The sequence below is a fragment of the Python bivittatus genome, unplaced genomic scaffold (genome assembly GCF_059951505.1).
Source record: "Python bivittatus isolate LINGU-HERP-01145 unplaced genomic scaffold, Pbiv_v1 ctg000980_np1212, whole genome shotgun sequence".
Classification (NCBI taxonomy): Eukaryota; Metazoa; Chordata; class Lepidosauria; order Squamata; family Pythonidae; genus Python; species Python bivittatus.
In genome coordinates this window covers 28,107,515-28,124,276 of record NW_028277125.1, presented here as the reverse complement: position 1 = coordinate 28,124,276, position 16,762 = coordinate 28,107,515, and the positions used below count along the sequence as shown (strand labels likewise).

At 35.4% G+C, this 16,762-nt stretch overlaps 1 protein-coding gene across 1 annotated transcript in view; it reads right to left on the bottom strand.

Moving 5' to 3' along the window:
- Positions 1–809: 809 nt before the first annotated feature.
- Positions 810–16,762, bottom strand: part of GK5 (glycerol kinase 5) — a 33,642-nt gene continuing 17,689 nt past the window's right edge. Inside the window, exons 7-16 of the mRNA XM_007438034.4 lie at positions 13,901–13,962; positions 13,744–13,817; positions 13,489–13,549; positions 11,661–11,787; positions 10,246–10,350; positions 9,845–9,939; positions 9,407–9,510; positions 7,965–8,024; positions 6,462–6,595; positions 810–3,834 (exon numbers count right to left, since the gene is read on the bottom strand). Of these exons, the coding sequence (XP_007438096.1) occupies positions 3,677–3,834; positions 6,462–6,595; positions 7,965–8,024; positions 9,407–9,510; positions 9,845–9,939; positions 10,246–10,350; positions 11,661–11,787; positions 13,489–13,549; positions 13,744–13,817; positions 13,901–13,962 (980 nt within the window). The 3' untranslated portion in view covers positions 810–3,676. The remainder of the gene's footprint in view (positions 3,835–6,461; positions 6,596–7,964; positions 8,025–9,406; positions 9,511–9,844; positions 9,940–10,245; positions 10,351–11,660; positions 11,788–13,488; positions 13,550–13,743; positions 13,818–13,900; positions 13,963–16,762) is intronic.

The window sequence follows — 16,762 nt, the reverse complement described above, 5'->3', positions numbered from 1 at the left end:
TAAGTATGGGCAGGAGTATGTTACAGCTGCCAAAAGAACTTATGCAATCTTGGGTTGCGCTACATCAAAAAGGTAGTGTTGAGATCACCAGGAAGCGATGATTCTGCTCTATGCAACTATGTCTATTCTTTCTTGCAGCATTTTATTTTGTTTCACCATGGAAGGAAGCAGGAGAAGAACACAGGGTATTACAAATGGAATCACTACAGGCTACATAAAATTCCATGAGATGGAACCATCACAAGATAAAAATCTTGTGTGGAAACATCCTTGGACACAGGCCATATATTTATAGCTTTCTTCTCTTCAGAAATATAATCTCTATTTGATGTTGGTAGTTTTCATTTTGTCTAAACATAGTTTTCTGTGTTCCTTTGTATCATATAGACTTAACTCAAATTTCAGGATTCATGTTCGCTAATGCTGTCAGAACACAGAACTGTAATCCTAGGTACTCTGATTACATTAAGGAATCAAGGTTCAACTTAAAGGAGACATTACCTTTTATTGGAATTAAAGTTAATGCTGAAATTCAATAACCCTTTACTTGGGAATTAAATCCACTGAATTCAATGGGAATTACTTCAGTGAGAATAATATTATTCTTGAGCTATACCCCAAGCCAGAAGAAAACAACAGTACTGATGAAACTAGAGGCCTAGAGGAGATTTACACCAGCTCAAAGATATTAGGTAGAACAGATTTTCTATGTTAGACCTAATTCCTTTCTCAGTTGCCATTTTCACAGCACAGGAGAACACTTGCAAAGGCATGACTTTTCCAGAACAAACAATTAATGAGCAAAATGATTCCTCTTAAATGCCATACTTTAATATATTGAGAATCAGTCTGTTACATTTTTAGTTTTAAAATATTTCAAGCTTGGAATTTATATTTACAACTGAGGATTCAGTATATACATCTGAAGTAAGAGATCACAATTTAAATTAAAGCAGTCTTGATTTACCACTTTGTAACAGCTAGTTTCAATTTACAAAACATATGTCATGAAAATGTAAGAATAAAATACAGTTCTTAGGTATGTAGTGTTACTGTATAGATTGCTTGAACACAGAGTAATGACTGAAATTAATCAGTATCTTAATTAATTCAGAACAATACAATAATCTTTATTACAGATTTAAAAGCATATTAAATATTTCTAAAATTAGAAATAGTTCATTTAATTAAATAGCACATGGTAAACATTCTACCAGAGAACTGGCCTATGATATTTGGGGGAGGGGGAGAGACCCTTAAACTTTCCCAGCTCTTGTGACCAAACATTGGCCACTCCTTTTTTCTTATAATTCATGTAAAGCAATCTAGCTACTATAGTCTATAATGTATAAATACATATACAATCAAAAAATGAATGTAGATGAAATATAATTCTATTCTAATTATGTCCTGGCTCAAGAAACAGAAAGTGCTATAACACAGATTTCCACAGACAGTTCCCAGCTGGTCCCATTCCTTCTTCTGGGACTTGGGCCATTGCTATTATGATATATAGCACCATAAACCAGAATCTTGCAATAAAATTTCTGCCTAGAAAAAAATCAATACATTCCTGTGATTTTCATACTTAATTGCAGTTGCATATTATTACTAGTTGAAACAAAGTTGCGTACAACTTTTCTGAGACTTGTCTACAAATGTATAACACAGCTAACCTCATTTTCTCCTTTATGTTCTCTATTAAGTTCTGCTGTATCTCTGAGGAATATATTGAGCCATCACAGAATGGATTGTAGATGAAGGACTGCCTTGCTGCAGAGGATATAGCTTTCTCTCAGACCAAAGATATGTCACTGTATAACCACTATCCGTGGCTTGGAGAGATCTTAGCCAAAGATTAATTTCACTTCATTACAAGGTATTTTTATTGCCCTGTATTTTTTGAATGCCAAGAATAAGTTTACAAGTTTATTCCCTAGTCATTCTAAAACTGGGAATCTCCTGAGCTTCTACCAGTGAGTAGTGAGCTGAAGAAGGTGGCTTCTTAGGTAAGTATACAACATAACACTAGCTTTAATCTCAGCCAGCAGATATTTATGATGCTTCAAAAATTATTTTATATAGAACTTAGGTATCAATAATATTCTGATTACAATGAACACTGAATTTACCAGTGACAAAATTTAAGTGCTGCATAATTTTCAAGAAATAAAAAGTACAATTATTTTGCATAAATGTGACTGGGTTCCATACAACTGCCCAAGTTATGTAACCAAAGAAGTATATTCATCCACTTTTCTTAAAATCAGTTAAACTGATAAAAATACAGGCTAGGTATACTACATTATTCTCAGTTAGGACTTTCTAAATCTGGGTTGGCTGAAGAAGTGATAGCAGTCTTTTTCACGTGTAATGCCACTAGTGCACAACTAAGACCAAATACACCAACATTATGGCTCATAATAAAATGTGACCCTAACCACAATAATCTGGAAACTGCCACAGAAAGCATTAGGCTGGTATGCATTATTTCACAAATATTCTACTTTCAATATTTTACATACTGTATAGAGACAGTGACTGCAATAGGTTTTCAAGTTCTGAGGTAGCAGGTACTGAGGTGTATAGTGAAGGAAAAGTAACAATGGGTCATTCAAGAGAGACCCACTTTGTGCTTATCTAATAAGTAGAAAACAATCCCAATTTGTTCTCAGTCCGGAAACATCAACTATTCAGTATTTGGATAAATGCACAAAAGAAGTCTGCTTCTTTCATTTCTGTTTAAATTAAAAGCTAGATTCTAAAAATTTTGTATATTTCATAAGTGACAATGTAGACATACTTAGATTTTCCCCATCTCTTAGATCAGAATCTGAGGACTTCCAAAAGTTACTGGACAACACTGATTATGCTAGCCATATCTGCAAGTCATAAATTTTTCATGCCACGTAATACGGACAGCTGACCAATTTCCAATTAACCAATTTGGAAATTTAAGATTTCACTGATACATTTTTAAAACCATAAGAAAATTAAGGCCATCATTGCAAGGGTAAGGTCAATTCATACGCTGATTTACTGGTCTCTATCTTCCCTTGTATGAAGCCACCTCATTGGACAAGTAGTTGCTTTCTAGATTATGTTTCAGTTTCAACTTATTGGTTATCACAACAAAAAAGAAATCTTAAAACTAACAACAAGCTAAAAGCCTTTTAGTACTTTTCACTCTAGACAGTCTCCTGTCTTAGAACCAATCTAGATGTATGGATGCATCTGTGTCTCTTTAATTTGGGGATGGGGTGGGGGAAGATAATACCAATAGATATATTTCTACCAAAAGGAGACAGTTTACAGTAGGAAAACAGTGTAGTAGTATCTGTGTATGCTCATATCTATGTGGAAATGATCTTCATGTTACAGTTTTGATCTAGATTTTCCATACAAAATCTGCCAGAGTGATATCTGAACATTCCCACACGGAGGCCTCATGCATAAAATCAAGTTTGTCCATTATAAATAATTATCACTTAGAACAATACATTCTATGGCATTTAGTCTCTTGACTACTACATGGTGTTCACTACTATTCCAGTACACATTTTGTATTGCTTGAATGATGTCAGAAAAACAGTAATTGCTTAGTACAGTTAATTCTAAAGCAGAAATAAAGTCATGAGTTATATCATCCAACACATAAATTATACTAATTCTGATCTCACTGCTGAGATGCCTGGCTATACCAAGAGAGAGAACGGTGGACAGCTTTTATCCAATTACTCATGGCAGGTTCGTACTCCTTTGGCTCTTTTTGTGGCTTAAAAACCATGCCAGTTTGCCTCAACTTTTTCAGATGATCTTTGTTAGTCCAAAATCCTAAAAACAAAATACAAAATAGTTACTCTCAAGTTGTTAATAACTCCTGTATTAGAACATGTGTACAGGAATATATAAATCTAGTTTGAAGAATGTAAGCAACACATCATAACATTTAAATATTTGGAATATTTTTTGTATTAGAGAACTAACCTGCAGAACAGGTATATTAAATAACAAAGAAATCTATAGATTATTCTGAAGTATTATCAACTCTGTGGCTGCCTCTGCCCTATGGATCACCCGTCCCCAGAGATCCATCAGGCCCCCACCCGTCTTGCCTTCCAGAAGGCTTGGAGAGCTGACTCTTCCCACAAGCGTTGAGGTAGGATGAGGCTGGAGCACAAGATGGTGTGTGGATGTATAGGAGAGAGCTGCCCTGAGGTGCTAGAATTTTTTAAATAGAGTCTTTATAGAGTTTTGATTGATTTTTAGTTTATGGTTTGGAGGTTTCTGTTGATTTACTGTTTTGTGCACTGCCCAGGGTTGCTGTTACAATATGGCAGCTATAGAAGTATTTTTAAATAAATAAATAAGTGGACAATATAGTCAACAGCAAGAGAGACTTACTAGTTACTGTTCCAGCTTGGTTCAATTAAGTCCAAATGATTGCAAAATAATTTTTGAAAGACAAAGAGTTACTACATAGGTTTCCTATGACTGCTTCAGACATATTTGAACATCTGATGTTTTGTAACTAGATTAGGGTTTGTGAATTGCATAGTGCAATTCCTATGCATATATTTAATGGATTTGGCAGGTATTTGTCAACCGAGTAAGAGATGGTACGGCCTTTGTACATAAGGTCAAGAAATGTAAAGGGTAAGGTAGATGACCTTGACAGAAATATGCAAGAATGGTTACATAAGCAAAGAGGGCTGAAACATGTGATAAGTCCTGGGAAGTAAGATAGTATTCAGAAGCAACTCAAGGAGGCTCTTCCCTGATTTATTGGGGTGTATGAACGAGAGGAGGTAAAGCCCAATCAGGCTTGCAAGATACTATTACTATGTCGCTTTGTGTGAGAGGGGCGGCTATATAAATGTGATATACAAAATACATAAATAAATAGCCTATCTCAATAAAATAAAGTTGTATTCTTCCTGAGGGATTGATTTTCTGGTTTGGTCTACCTAGTAACTCTGATCAGAAACGGGGATGAACCAGCAGCAGAATATATAAGAATATATTATGTATAGTTCTGAATCATGCTGGTTTAAGATAATGTCATTTCTTTACATCATAATGAGTCAAGTATTCCATGTTCACAAGTATTTAAATATTCAATAAATTATTACTTTGATAAGTAGTACATTAGCAGTTTGATCAACTCCCATTTTTAAACCTGGAATGCTTGGATGAAACGGGCTTTTGATTAACAGTATGTGTATAATTTAGTCCTTATCCAAATTACAATATCTTCACTAAAATACTAAATAAGTAAACAGAATTTTGTATTGTGAATTCAGAAAAATACATAAGTAAAAACTAGGTAAGAGAACCAGTGTGCTATAGTGGCTTATTTCTTCCATCCATCCATCCATCCATCCATCCATCCATCCATCCATCCATCCATCCTTCAAATTTATATATGCCGCTCATCTCACTACACAAGTGACTCTAGGCAGATAAAAACTATAAAATCTACATGTAGATATATAAAACTATACATACACATATGTAATGTTAAAAACAACAAAAAGTTAAAATTAAGCCAGAAAGTTGAAACTACAATGCAAATTAAAAAGTGGAGAGAGCATCCTCAGGCTACCAGTAACCCCCAGGGCTGTGAACCCCCATTGGGTCCCCATGCAAGTTGGCAGAGCCAGGTCTTAATGCCTTTTCAGAAGGGCAGCACAGTGGGAGCCAATCTCACTTCAGGGGGCAAGATATTCCAGAGGATGGGAGCCATGGCAGAAAAGGCTCTCCTCCTGGACCCCACCAGTCAAAACTCTCTAGGTGACGGGGTCTGTAAATACCCTTCCTGCTGGACTGGGTGGGACGGGTTGATGTAATGGGAGTGAGATGGTTCCTCAGGTAACCTGGGTTCATGCCATGAAGGGCTTAAAGGTCATAACCAACACCTTGAATTGGTCCCAGAAGCAAACCGGCACCCAATGCAGCTCGCGCAGTAGATGTGTTACATGTGCAGTCCTACAGGTGCCCATAATTGCCTGTGCCTCCGCATTCATAGCTTCTGAATACTAGGGTAGCCCTGTGTAGAGTGCATTGCAATAGTCCATACGGGAGGTGATCAGGGCATGAGTGACTGAGAGAAGAGCTAAAGAATTAAAACTCGAATCGAATCTGGGAGATCACAAGTTTTAGTCTTGCCTTTTGTCATGTAGCCAGCTGAGTGACTTTGGGCCAATTGCTCCCTCTCAGCCCCAGGAAGAAGGCAATGACAAACCACTTCCAAAAATATTGCTAAGAAAATGGCATGGACTTGCCCAGGTAGTTGCCAGGAGTCAGGTGGACTTGATGGACCATAACAGAAACTATACAGCATGCACTCGAGAAATATCAAGAGCAGAACTATTATCATTTGCCAATTTTTATACCACATGAAATAAACAACTGCTTCTCTCTTAAAACAGATTCTACCAAATATTCAGACTAAAGCATACCAATAGCGAGGCCTGCTAGAAAAGCTGCTCCAAGACAAGACATGTCTGTGCTGACAGGCTTGCTTATTGATTTATTAATTAAATCAGAAGTCATCTGCATCACAAAACTATTTTTACTGACGCCTCCATCAGCTCTGTAGAGAGATGGGAGAGAAAAAATAAACCACTTACATTATTCAAATTATTCAAATTACACTTACATTATTCATTATTCAAATATTCTAGAAAATATATATGATTTAAATTGTATGCCCAAAAGGCAAAACATAAACACTGCAGTACTGTCGTCTGGGACTACATAAAATGTCAGATTAGCATGCATAATAGGTATGTTACTATGTTATAAGATCTAATGGGGCTGCCTCATAAGTTTTTCAAACTCTAAATAAAACTGAGTGTAATTATCAAGAGATTGAGATTTTCCATGCATGGAAAACATTTAGTTTTATATTTCATTTTCATCAGATGTTTCTGAGGTAGTGAAGAATCTGATTTGGAATCTGTAATAACTGGGTAAGATCCAGTTATTATAAGGTGCACAAGCTTGCTGAAAAGTAAGCTGAAAGTAGGTAATTCAACTGACCAGCGCAGGAATATTCAGAATGTTTTTGTCAGGATAATACTCTTTCTGGAGGATCCTATTTTCAGCTTGAAAGTGATTATAAATTCAGCATTACCAACAGCTGGGTTTATCAACATCCTGAAACACATCTCTCTGCCAACAGGGACAACATTCCTGTAACCGCTACATTAGAACACTGTAATATACCATACATGGCAATGCCTTTGAAGAACGCCTAGAAACTTCATCTGGTTCAAAAAGGGACTGCTAAGTGAAATGGAAGCAAATGTGATGTGTTGTAATATGTAGAAGTGCCTCAAGCAAGCCATGAACTTAATAACCCAATACAGGTAATCCCCAGGTTAAGAATGAGTTCCGTTCCCAAGATCTGTCCTTAAATTGAATTTGTATGTAAGCCAGAATAGTATTACTGTATAACACTGTATAAGTGGTATCATGTAATGAACTTGAATCATTCTGTATTTAACTCAATTCATTGTATATTTAACTTGAATTTTGCTACAATAGGTTCCGTTCTTAACTATGGGTCATCTGTAATCTGGGCATTCTTAACTTGGGGACTACCTGTATATACTTTGTTCTGATAAAACTGTACCATTCTTAAAGGTAACATTAAATACTATCTGTTTCATAGTTTGTGCTTAAAAAAAGACTGCCAAGCTAATATCTTAGATTTCAAAAGGATAAATTGGAAAGCACTGGTTTGACAAATAGTATACAAATAATCACTAAAAAGCTAACAACAGCTTTGTTAACTCTACAGGCAACTAGAAAGCCTCAGGTCAGCAGCTTACAGCTAGAGGTGCCTCCAAGACAGAATTACACTGGCTCTAACTCAAGCCTTGTTCACTAAAGTTCATGTACTAAGTTTATTTAAAATATAAATTCACACTGACAATTTGGACATAATATAAACATACCGAATGGACATAGGTGGAATACCCAACTCTGTTGTGATGGTGTCATACAGCTGTTTGTTTCTTCAAAAAAGACGGGGGGAAATTCAATAGAAGTAACAATATATCAAGTAACAATTACTTTAGAAGCAATCAAATCAATCAAAATTAGTTAGATATTTAAAGACACGTTTACGATGGAGTTAAAATTAGCCATTGTAAAATAAATTAGAGTTGCTTAATAAACCAAGGTTTCCAAATTTCTGATCTATATTCTGTTTCTTTTAAAACATTTTAGGCTGCTTTGTTCATAAAATTAAAGCAGTAATAAAAAAAGGAAAAAGTTAATAGAAATTGTTAGTTAAAAGTTCCATTGGGGTTTACAGAATCCTAAGCAAAAATAAAGAGGAGAGAGTAATTTATGATGTTATGAAACATCAGCTATTCAACAAAACCCCAGAAAATAAAACATGAACAGGAAAAGTACTAAAAATCAACAAGTTAGTAACAAATCAATCTAATGGTTTTGTATCACTTTAAAATGGTTTTGTATCACTTTGAGACGTTAACAAGAATTCCAATGATCCTAATAAGAAAGTATTATTAGTATAAAAGATTAAAAACTAATGAACAAAGGTTCCTAGTCTATCCACGGTAATTTTATCTGATAACTACTGTTCCCAAATTAGAATATACGAATTCTCAATTTTTCATCTTACGTTTTATATGACAAAAGCAGAGGTGATAATCAAGATTAATATACTTAATATAATGTAGCTTTCTGAGTAATCAAAATATTGAAGCATTTTTGCAACTCTAAAATGGTAACAGCGATCATGTATTTTGTTACTTGCTAACTGCAGTAATGTAAAACCAATCCATAATTTAAATTTTAGTTGCTCAAGTTGAATTTAGAATTTAATCAGCAAGGAGCAAAGCAAAATAAATCCCATTTACCTAGTCTATTATCTTAAGCTTGGAGAGACCCAAAGAAGAAATAAAAATGGAAAACTGGATTTGGACATGGAGAGAAAGTACAGGGTACTGGAAAGAGAAGAGCATACAAAGCAAGCATGTCAAAAAAAACCTCATGAGGTTGAACAAGCTTATATAGTTTGTGTGCTCTGGGATTTAATGATAATGATTCACTTTCTTATGTGGGTGTACTTGTATTTTAAGGGAGTTGGGCTGCCTTCCCTTGCCAATGAATAGGTTTATTGCAATAAGAAATCCAAAAGTACAAACCTATAACAGTTAGTAGAAATTGTTAATTGTATATTTACCTTGGTAATTTTTTGAAAAACTATGAATTCTGAACAAAAGAGAAATCAAATGTGATTGGTTGTAATGACTGCTGATGCGCAGCTATGTGTGGGTGTGGGTGTGTACACAAATAGTACAAGTGCGTATTGAGAACAGGCTCAACCATAAGCAATATCCCATTTTAATAGGATGTGTCCAAGTACCTGAAAGCTATGGATTCCAACACAGCTCGAACAAGATGTTTTTTGGTAGTAGAAGGTGTGATCCCCATAAAAGAAGTACATGCATAAGGATCATTCACTGGTATCTGAAATAAAAAAAATATTAAAATAAAATATGTAGGAATATGTTCTTTAGGCAAATGTTCAAGAAAGGACTGAAATATTAGGGAAAGAATAACTTACAGGTGGCAATAAGAGGCAGCATAGTAAGAAGAAGAAAATTAAAACAGCAGTAAGCAATATGTAGGCAATTGTTATATATTTATATGATGATTTAGAATGTAATTTTATTAAGCTTGAAAGCGACTTATTATAAAACATATTGAAAGCTGAATGAAATATATAATTTAGGACAATCATATTTGGGAGAAAAAAAGCAAATGGTTATTTAAGTAAATAAATCAAGGGCAATATTTTTACCTGCAAACCACTAAAAGATGGAACAAAACAAACTCCTCCTGAATTTATTAGGCTATATGCCATTTGTGATGTCTCTCCAACGTTGTCAAAAAGATCTGTGTAAGCACACAAGATGTGAATTAATCTGTACCAACAACCCTCAAACGTTTATACATAAATGCATTTATATTTGTTTTAACCTGGTGTTTCATTTGGCATTGCATCATAAATAAAGCAAAAAAAAAAGCTATAATTTACATAATTATCAAAATGAAAAAAAAAATCATTTTGTTCATAATTATCAAAAGGAAAAAAAGACAGTTCCCTCACCCATCTATGTAAAAACTAGTAACACACTGATAAGTAATGCTTTCTACTTTATCTATTTCATAGGCTTAAGTAATTCAACTGAAGCTACTCACCTAAGCTCTGAGCCCATTTTATAGCATTTCCAGTATCAGAAGCATTGCCTTCAGCTAAGTAAGTTATCTCTTTCCCAATTTTCCAACCAACCAATGGATACAAGCCTTAAAATAACAAAACATAAGTTTTCAAAGACGTGCTACAATGAGGCCATTACATTCACAGAAACGCTTTTGATTCAGTGCAGGCCTTTATCAACAGAAGACCTGGGGATAATTTTCACCAAATTCCCCTACAGCCTCTGAAAATACAGCCTAGACGATAAAAGGCTCCTTATAGGGGATGGAAGAATAACTAACCTTCTTCCACACTGATCAAAACTTGGGATAGTCCCTTTGCAAAAAAGCAGCACTGGATACACTCGGTTTTTATTTCATATTTCCCCTAGTGAGTTTATTATGAATTACACAGTTTTCTCTCCTCTTTATTCATTCTCATAACAATTTTTTAAAGGTCAGAGTGAAAGACAATGAGTCTTATGACTGCATGTTTGAGCCTGGTTTCCCTGGTCCTAATCTAAAACTTTTACTATTACATACACTGGCTTTGTAAAAACGTTCTTTGGCACATTAACATGTAAGTTCTTTCCAAAATTTCCGATCTTAGAAAATCATCACACATTATAATGTAAATGTTTGGGGGGGATGAGAGAGAGAGAGAATGTGTGTGTGTGTGTTATATTAATAATGAAATTAGTGCTTTATTACATAGCATAGCAATAAGCTACATTAGAGTCTAAAATGTTTTCAAAATAATATGTTCTTCCACATCATGTTTGAATGAATGTGGAGATATATTAATATAGGGTCTCCTAAACATGAAAGTCTTCTGAGAAGCCTATTCAAATTACATTTTATAAAGTTTGAGAATCTTTATAATCCAGCTTGAGTTGAATCTTCTATAGTCAATCTTTCCCATAAAATCTTTCCTGACTCTGGTGTTGTTTTCCTTTGTGTCCAGGTGAAAGCTGTAATTGTAAGTACACTTAATCTGCATTAGATGGAACAAAAAACTACTTCTAGGAATTATTAGAACTATATTTTTAGAATTTTTTGACTAGCACAAATACTGGAAAAAATTAACTATTAAAATATGTTGTTGGGAATGGAGCTCTTCAGAAATGATTTCCCTTTCCAAAATTTATTTACCTCTCTACATCCTATAACTAAGATAGTTTTCTTGACTGATCAGTTTATAAATAGTTAACTGATGATACTTTAACTATATTAATCAACTGTCTTAATTTTAATAAAATTAAATTTTATAAAATTAAATTAAAATGAAATAATATTTAAAATCAAATTTAAAACATTTAAAATTAAAATTAAGATAAAATTTATAAAATCATATTTATAAAATATAAATTGTGTTGTGTCCACAATTGTTCCTGCCAGCCAGAAACATGCAAACCTACCTCTCTTAGATGCATGAATTTTGTTTCCAGTATTAATATCCCAGAAGGAACCAGTACCCATGGTGACTTTTATATCACCTCGATCAAAACAACACTGTCCGAACATGGCTGCCTGCTGGTCTGCTACCTACAAGTAAAAAATCAGACAGCAAGGTGTCAATAGCTATCCTAGATATTAAACATTTAGAAGTACATGGTAATTTTACTATGTTGAAAAACTAATATGCCAAGCTTAAAAAAAAAAAAAAAGGAAAAGCAGTAGAATGGAAACAAGACATGTAATTTTCCATTCATTGGCCAGATAAAATAATTTTAACAGGTAAAATATTGTCATATTTATGTTTTTTTTTTAAGTTTTATTCAAGGTAGCATCAAGATTTGGTATCACTGTACAGGCATCAAATCCCTAAAATTCTGGCAGAACTTCTTACGGATGCTGGCTCTGGGTTCCTTAATTTTGTTTCCAATTTTCCAAATATCACTAGTAAACTACATCCAATTATATTTTAGCTTCTCACGAAGTCCTTACCCTAGTATTGCCTCTGGTGCACTGTGGGGAAATCAAAAGAATGACTAAACCCATCTGGCCACTGCAGACAGATAAGGCCACCGACAGAGGAGCAGATATAGAGGACACTGCCTGGAGCGTTTCCCAACCCATTATATTATGGGACAAGGTTTACTGGACTCAGTGAACAAAGTTGCACTCTATTATTTGAGCTGTTGTAATTTTAACAAGCATAGTATCATTTTTATACATTTTCTAAGATAAGATAATATTATGTGCGATAGGAAAAGATCCTGAATATACTGTATATATTTACAAAACCATAATGACAGTTACGCTTGATTACTATTCTCTTCTCTATTCATTTTTAAACAAATAATTTAGGGATTAGATAGTATATCAATAGCAATGCTATTTGTTTCTCTCTTCAGGCTTTGCTATGGAAAGCAGCACTTGTTCATCTATATTTTACATTGTAGATGTACACGCAGAGGAACAAATAGTTGACAAAGCCATGAAGAACAGCATTATATAGCTTATATTCACACTTTTATAAGTGTTACAAAGTTTTAGTAGCTTCTCTTACCCATCTCCTTGACATATGAGAAAACTTGACATAGAGAAGCCAAAAATAGTCTGAGAAATATTTATATATGGTTTAATGTCAGGATTAAGTTCCAGCTGGATTCCAGTCCAAGAGATCATAAAAAGGTATGCTAGATATATTGAATATAATTATTACCAAATACAGGTTATGAGTTATGGCCCTAGATACAATCCTGTCCAAATAATATATGTGAATCAAGGAGGTTACTAAATCCAGATTCAAAATATTAGTGTTTAATTAATTTTGAATGAGTTCTGGATAAATCTTGGTTCTCAAAGCATCCAAGTGGCAGAAATATTTAGAACATAACATCGTGCAAGTTTAAATTGTTTAAAATGTTCACATTAATATTTAATTCACTGAAATAGAAGATTTCAAAACCAGAATATTTAGTTTTTAAAAAGGATTAAATAGCATGCCCTTCACATGGTAAAAAGAGATTTACAAACGTAAATACAGCTATTGTACAAATCCATTTGTACATACTGATTTTTCCTCTCCTTTTCCCCCAATCAGCTTACCTTGAAATTAAATAACTGAATTAATGTAATGTAAAGGGCTCTAAATAAGTAATTTGAGTCATCCATAGTAGATTAAGCTCAGATTTAGCCTCTATTTTGAATCTTTCCTCTGGAAATTTAGGGATTAATACATTTTACTCAATACCCAATTTAAATATATCTAAGTCAAACAGAAAAAGCTTCTTTACTTACCAAAGCTGCTATTGCAATAGGTACTCCAAATATTTCAGTATCAACCGATCCAAAGATGTGACTTAAAGTAAAGGTAAAAATTAGTGCCTTCAACTTATTTAATAAATTTGTAACAAATTAACTAAATGGATACAGAGAAATGTATCACTTCTATTCTAAACAGAACTCTGACACCATTTATATTTCAATAAATACTTCGATATTTATGCCTTCATTTAGAAAAGCAAAAATATATGTCCATTAATTAAAACTTACCTAGTGTCCTCTATTGGAGGGAAAAGTGATATCGGAATGGAAAGTATCTTGCTAAGGAATACACTCCACTGGAGCTGAAATTATGCATATTAAAAAAAAGAATTAAAAGCAATGTAAGGACACAGTGCAACAACATGGGCGAGGGAGCTAGTCATACCTTATAAGGATCCAAAAATGCAGTGGTACTAGCATTTGAATAATCTGTAGCATATACTGCACCTAGAATATACAATCAAATATCGAAAAATGAAAAAAATGATTATAGTGAAAAACATGGAGAGTAAAATTTGATCTCCTAAACAATGTATTAGTCTGAATAAGTTACATATTTCTTAATAATCAAACTATAAACTCATGTTTGCTTCCTGCCAAGAGGTTATTTTCTTTAATTGTCATGTAATATAGAACTGTCCAGTAGTAATGTATGGCTGTGAGAGCTGGACCATAAAGAAGGCGGAGCGCCGAAGAATTGATGCCTTTGAACTGTGGTGCTGGAGAAGACTCTTAAGAGTCCCCTGGACTGCTAGGAGGTCAAACCAGTCAATCTTAAAGGAAATCAACCCTGATTGCTCATTGGAAGGATCGATAATGAAGCTCAAGCTCAGATACTTTGGTCACCTAATGCGAAGAGAGGACTCTTTGGAAAAGACCCTGATGCTGGGAAAGATTGAAGGCAAAAGGAGAAGAGGACGGCAGAGGATGAGATGGTTAGATAGTATCACTGAAGCAATGAGCATGAAACTGAGCAAACTCTGGGAGGCAGTGAAGGACAGGAAGGCCTGGCACAATATGGTTCATGGGGTCACGAAGAGTCGGACACGACTTAACGACTGAACAACAACAATATAGAACTGAGCAGTTCAAACTAAAATGTTCTATTATCACCACTATCATCACTTCCTTTACTGATGCCCTTGATCCTCTATACAGTACACAGGTATAATAGTAGTCAATCTCACATGCAGTGTAAGGACTATAAAATTATGCCATGGGTCCCACCCCAGATGTTGAAGACTTTCCCTGCCTCCAAGTGTAAAGACCTGCAGGGGGAAAAGTTCTCTAAGTTGGTATCATGCGTATGTCCTTGTCAGAGAATCAGATGAGAACACAGATCCTATGAGAAGTCTATTATCTGAAAGATACGATCTGAGCATAGAGTTAGAACTGCCAACTCTGACTCCTAACCTTGAAGATATATCACAACCGTTGAGTCCATGAGAACGGCAACGCCTTCAAACTGTGGTGCAAAGTACAGAACAGTGCAAAAGGGCAAGTTTTTAAAGCTGAGCTTCCCAAGAATAATGAATATCTCCCAAGTTGACTATTGTTAGGACTAAGACTAAAATTAGCACACATGGGGTTCCAGTGGAATCCTCTGCTGCCTTGGATAGAAATTCTCGAAATAATGTGTGTCGCAACTCCCATTTTACAGTCAGGTCCAGAAATATTGGGACATCGACACAATTCTAACATCTTTGGCTCTATACACCACCACAATGGATTTGGAATGAAACAAACACAATGTGCCTTAACTGCAGACTGTCAGCTTTAATTTGAGGGTATGTACATCCAACTCAGGTGAACGCTGTAGGAATTACAACAGTTTGCATATGTGCCCCCCACTTGTTAAGGGACCAAAAGTAATGGGACAATTGGCTTCTCAGCTGTTCCATGGCCAGGTGTGTGATATTCCCTCAGTACCCCAATTACAATGTGCAGATAAAAGGCCCAGAGTTCATTTCAAGTGTGCTATTTGCATTTGGAATCTGTTGCTGTCAACTCTCAAGATGAGATCCAAAGAGCTGTCACTATCAGTGAAGCAAGCCATCATTAGGCTGAAGAAACAAAACAAACCCATCAGAGAGATAGCAAGAACATTAGGCGTGGCCAAAACAACTGTTTGGAACATTCTCAAAAAGAAGGAACGCACCGGTGAGCTCAGCAACACCAAAAGACCCGGGAGACAACGGAAAACAACTGTGGTGGATGACCAAAGAATCCTTTCCCTGGTGAAGAAAACACCCTTCACAACAGTTGGCCAGATCAAGAACACTCTCCAGGAGGTAGGTGTATGTGTGTCAAAGTCAACAATCAAAATAAGACTTCATCAGAGTGAATACAGAAGGTTCACCACAAGATGTAAACCACTGGTGAGCCTCAAAAACAGGAAGGCCAGATTAGAGTTTGCCAAACGACATCTAAAAAAGCCTTCACAGTTCTGGAACAACATCCTATGGACAGATGAGACCAAGATCAACTTGTACCAGAGTGATGGGAAGAGAAGAGTATGGAGAAGGAAAGGAACTGCTCATGATCCTAAGCATACCGCCTCATCAGTGAAGCATGGTGGTGGTAGTGTCATGGCGTGGGCATGTATGGCTGCCAATGGAACTGGTTCTCTTGTATTTATTGATGAGGTGACTGCTGACAAAAGCAGCAGGATGAATTCTGCAATGTTTCGGGCAATATTATCTGCTCACATTCAGCCAAATGCTGCAGAACTCATTGGACGGCGCTTCATAGTACAGATGGACAATGACCCAAAGCATACTGCAAAAGCAACCAAAGAGTTTTTGAAGGGACAGAAGTGGAATGTTATGCAATGGCCAAGTCAATCACCTGACCCGAATCCCATTGAGCATGCATTTCACTTGCTGAAGACAAAACTGAAGGGAAAATGCCCCAAGAACAAGCAGGAACTGAAGACAGTTGCAGTAGAGGCCTGGCAGAGCATCACCAGGGATGAAACCCAGCATCTGGTGATGTCTATGCGTTCCAGGCTTCAGGCTGTGATTGACTGCAATGGATTTGCAACCAAGTATTAAAAAGGGAAAGTTTGATTTATGATTATTATTCTGTCCCATTACTTTTGGTCCCTTAACAAGTGGGAGGCACATATGCAAACTGTTGTAATTCCTACACCGTTCACCTGAGTTGGATGTACATACCCTCAAATTACAGCTGACAGTCTGCAGTTAAAGCACATTGTGTTTGTTTCATTCCAAATCCATTGTGGTGG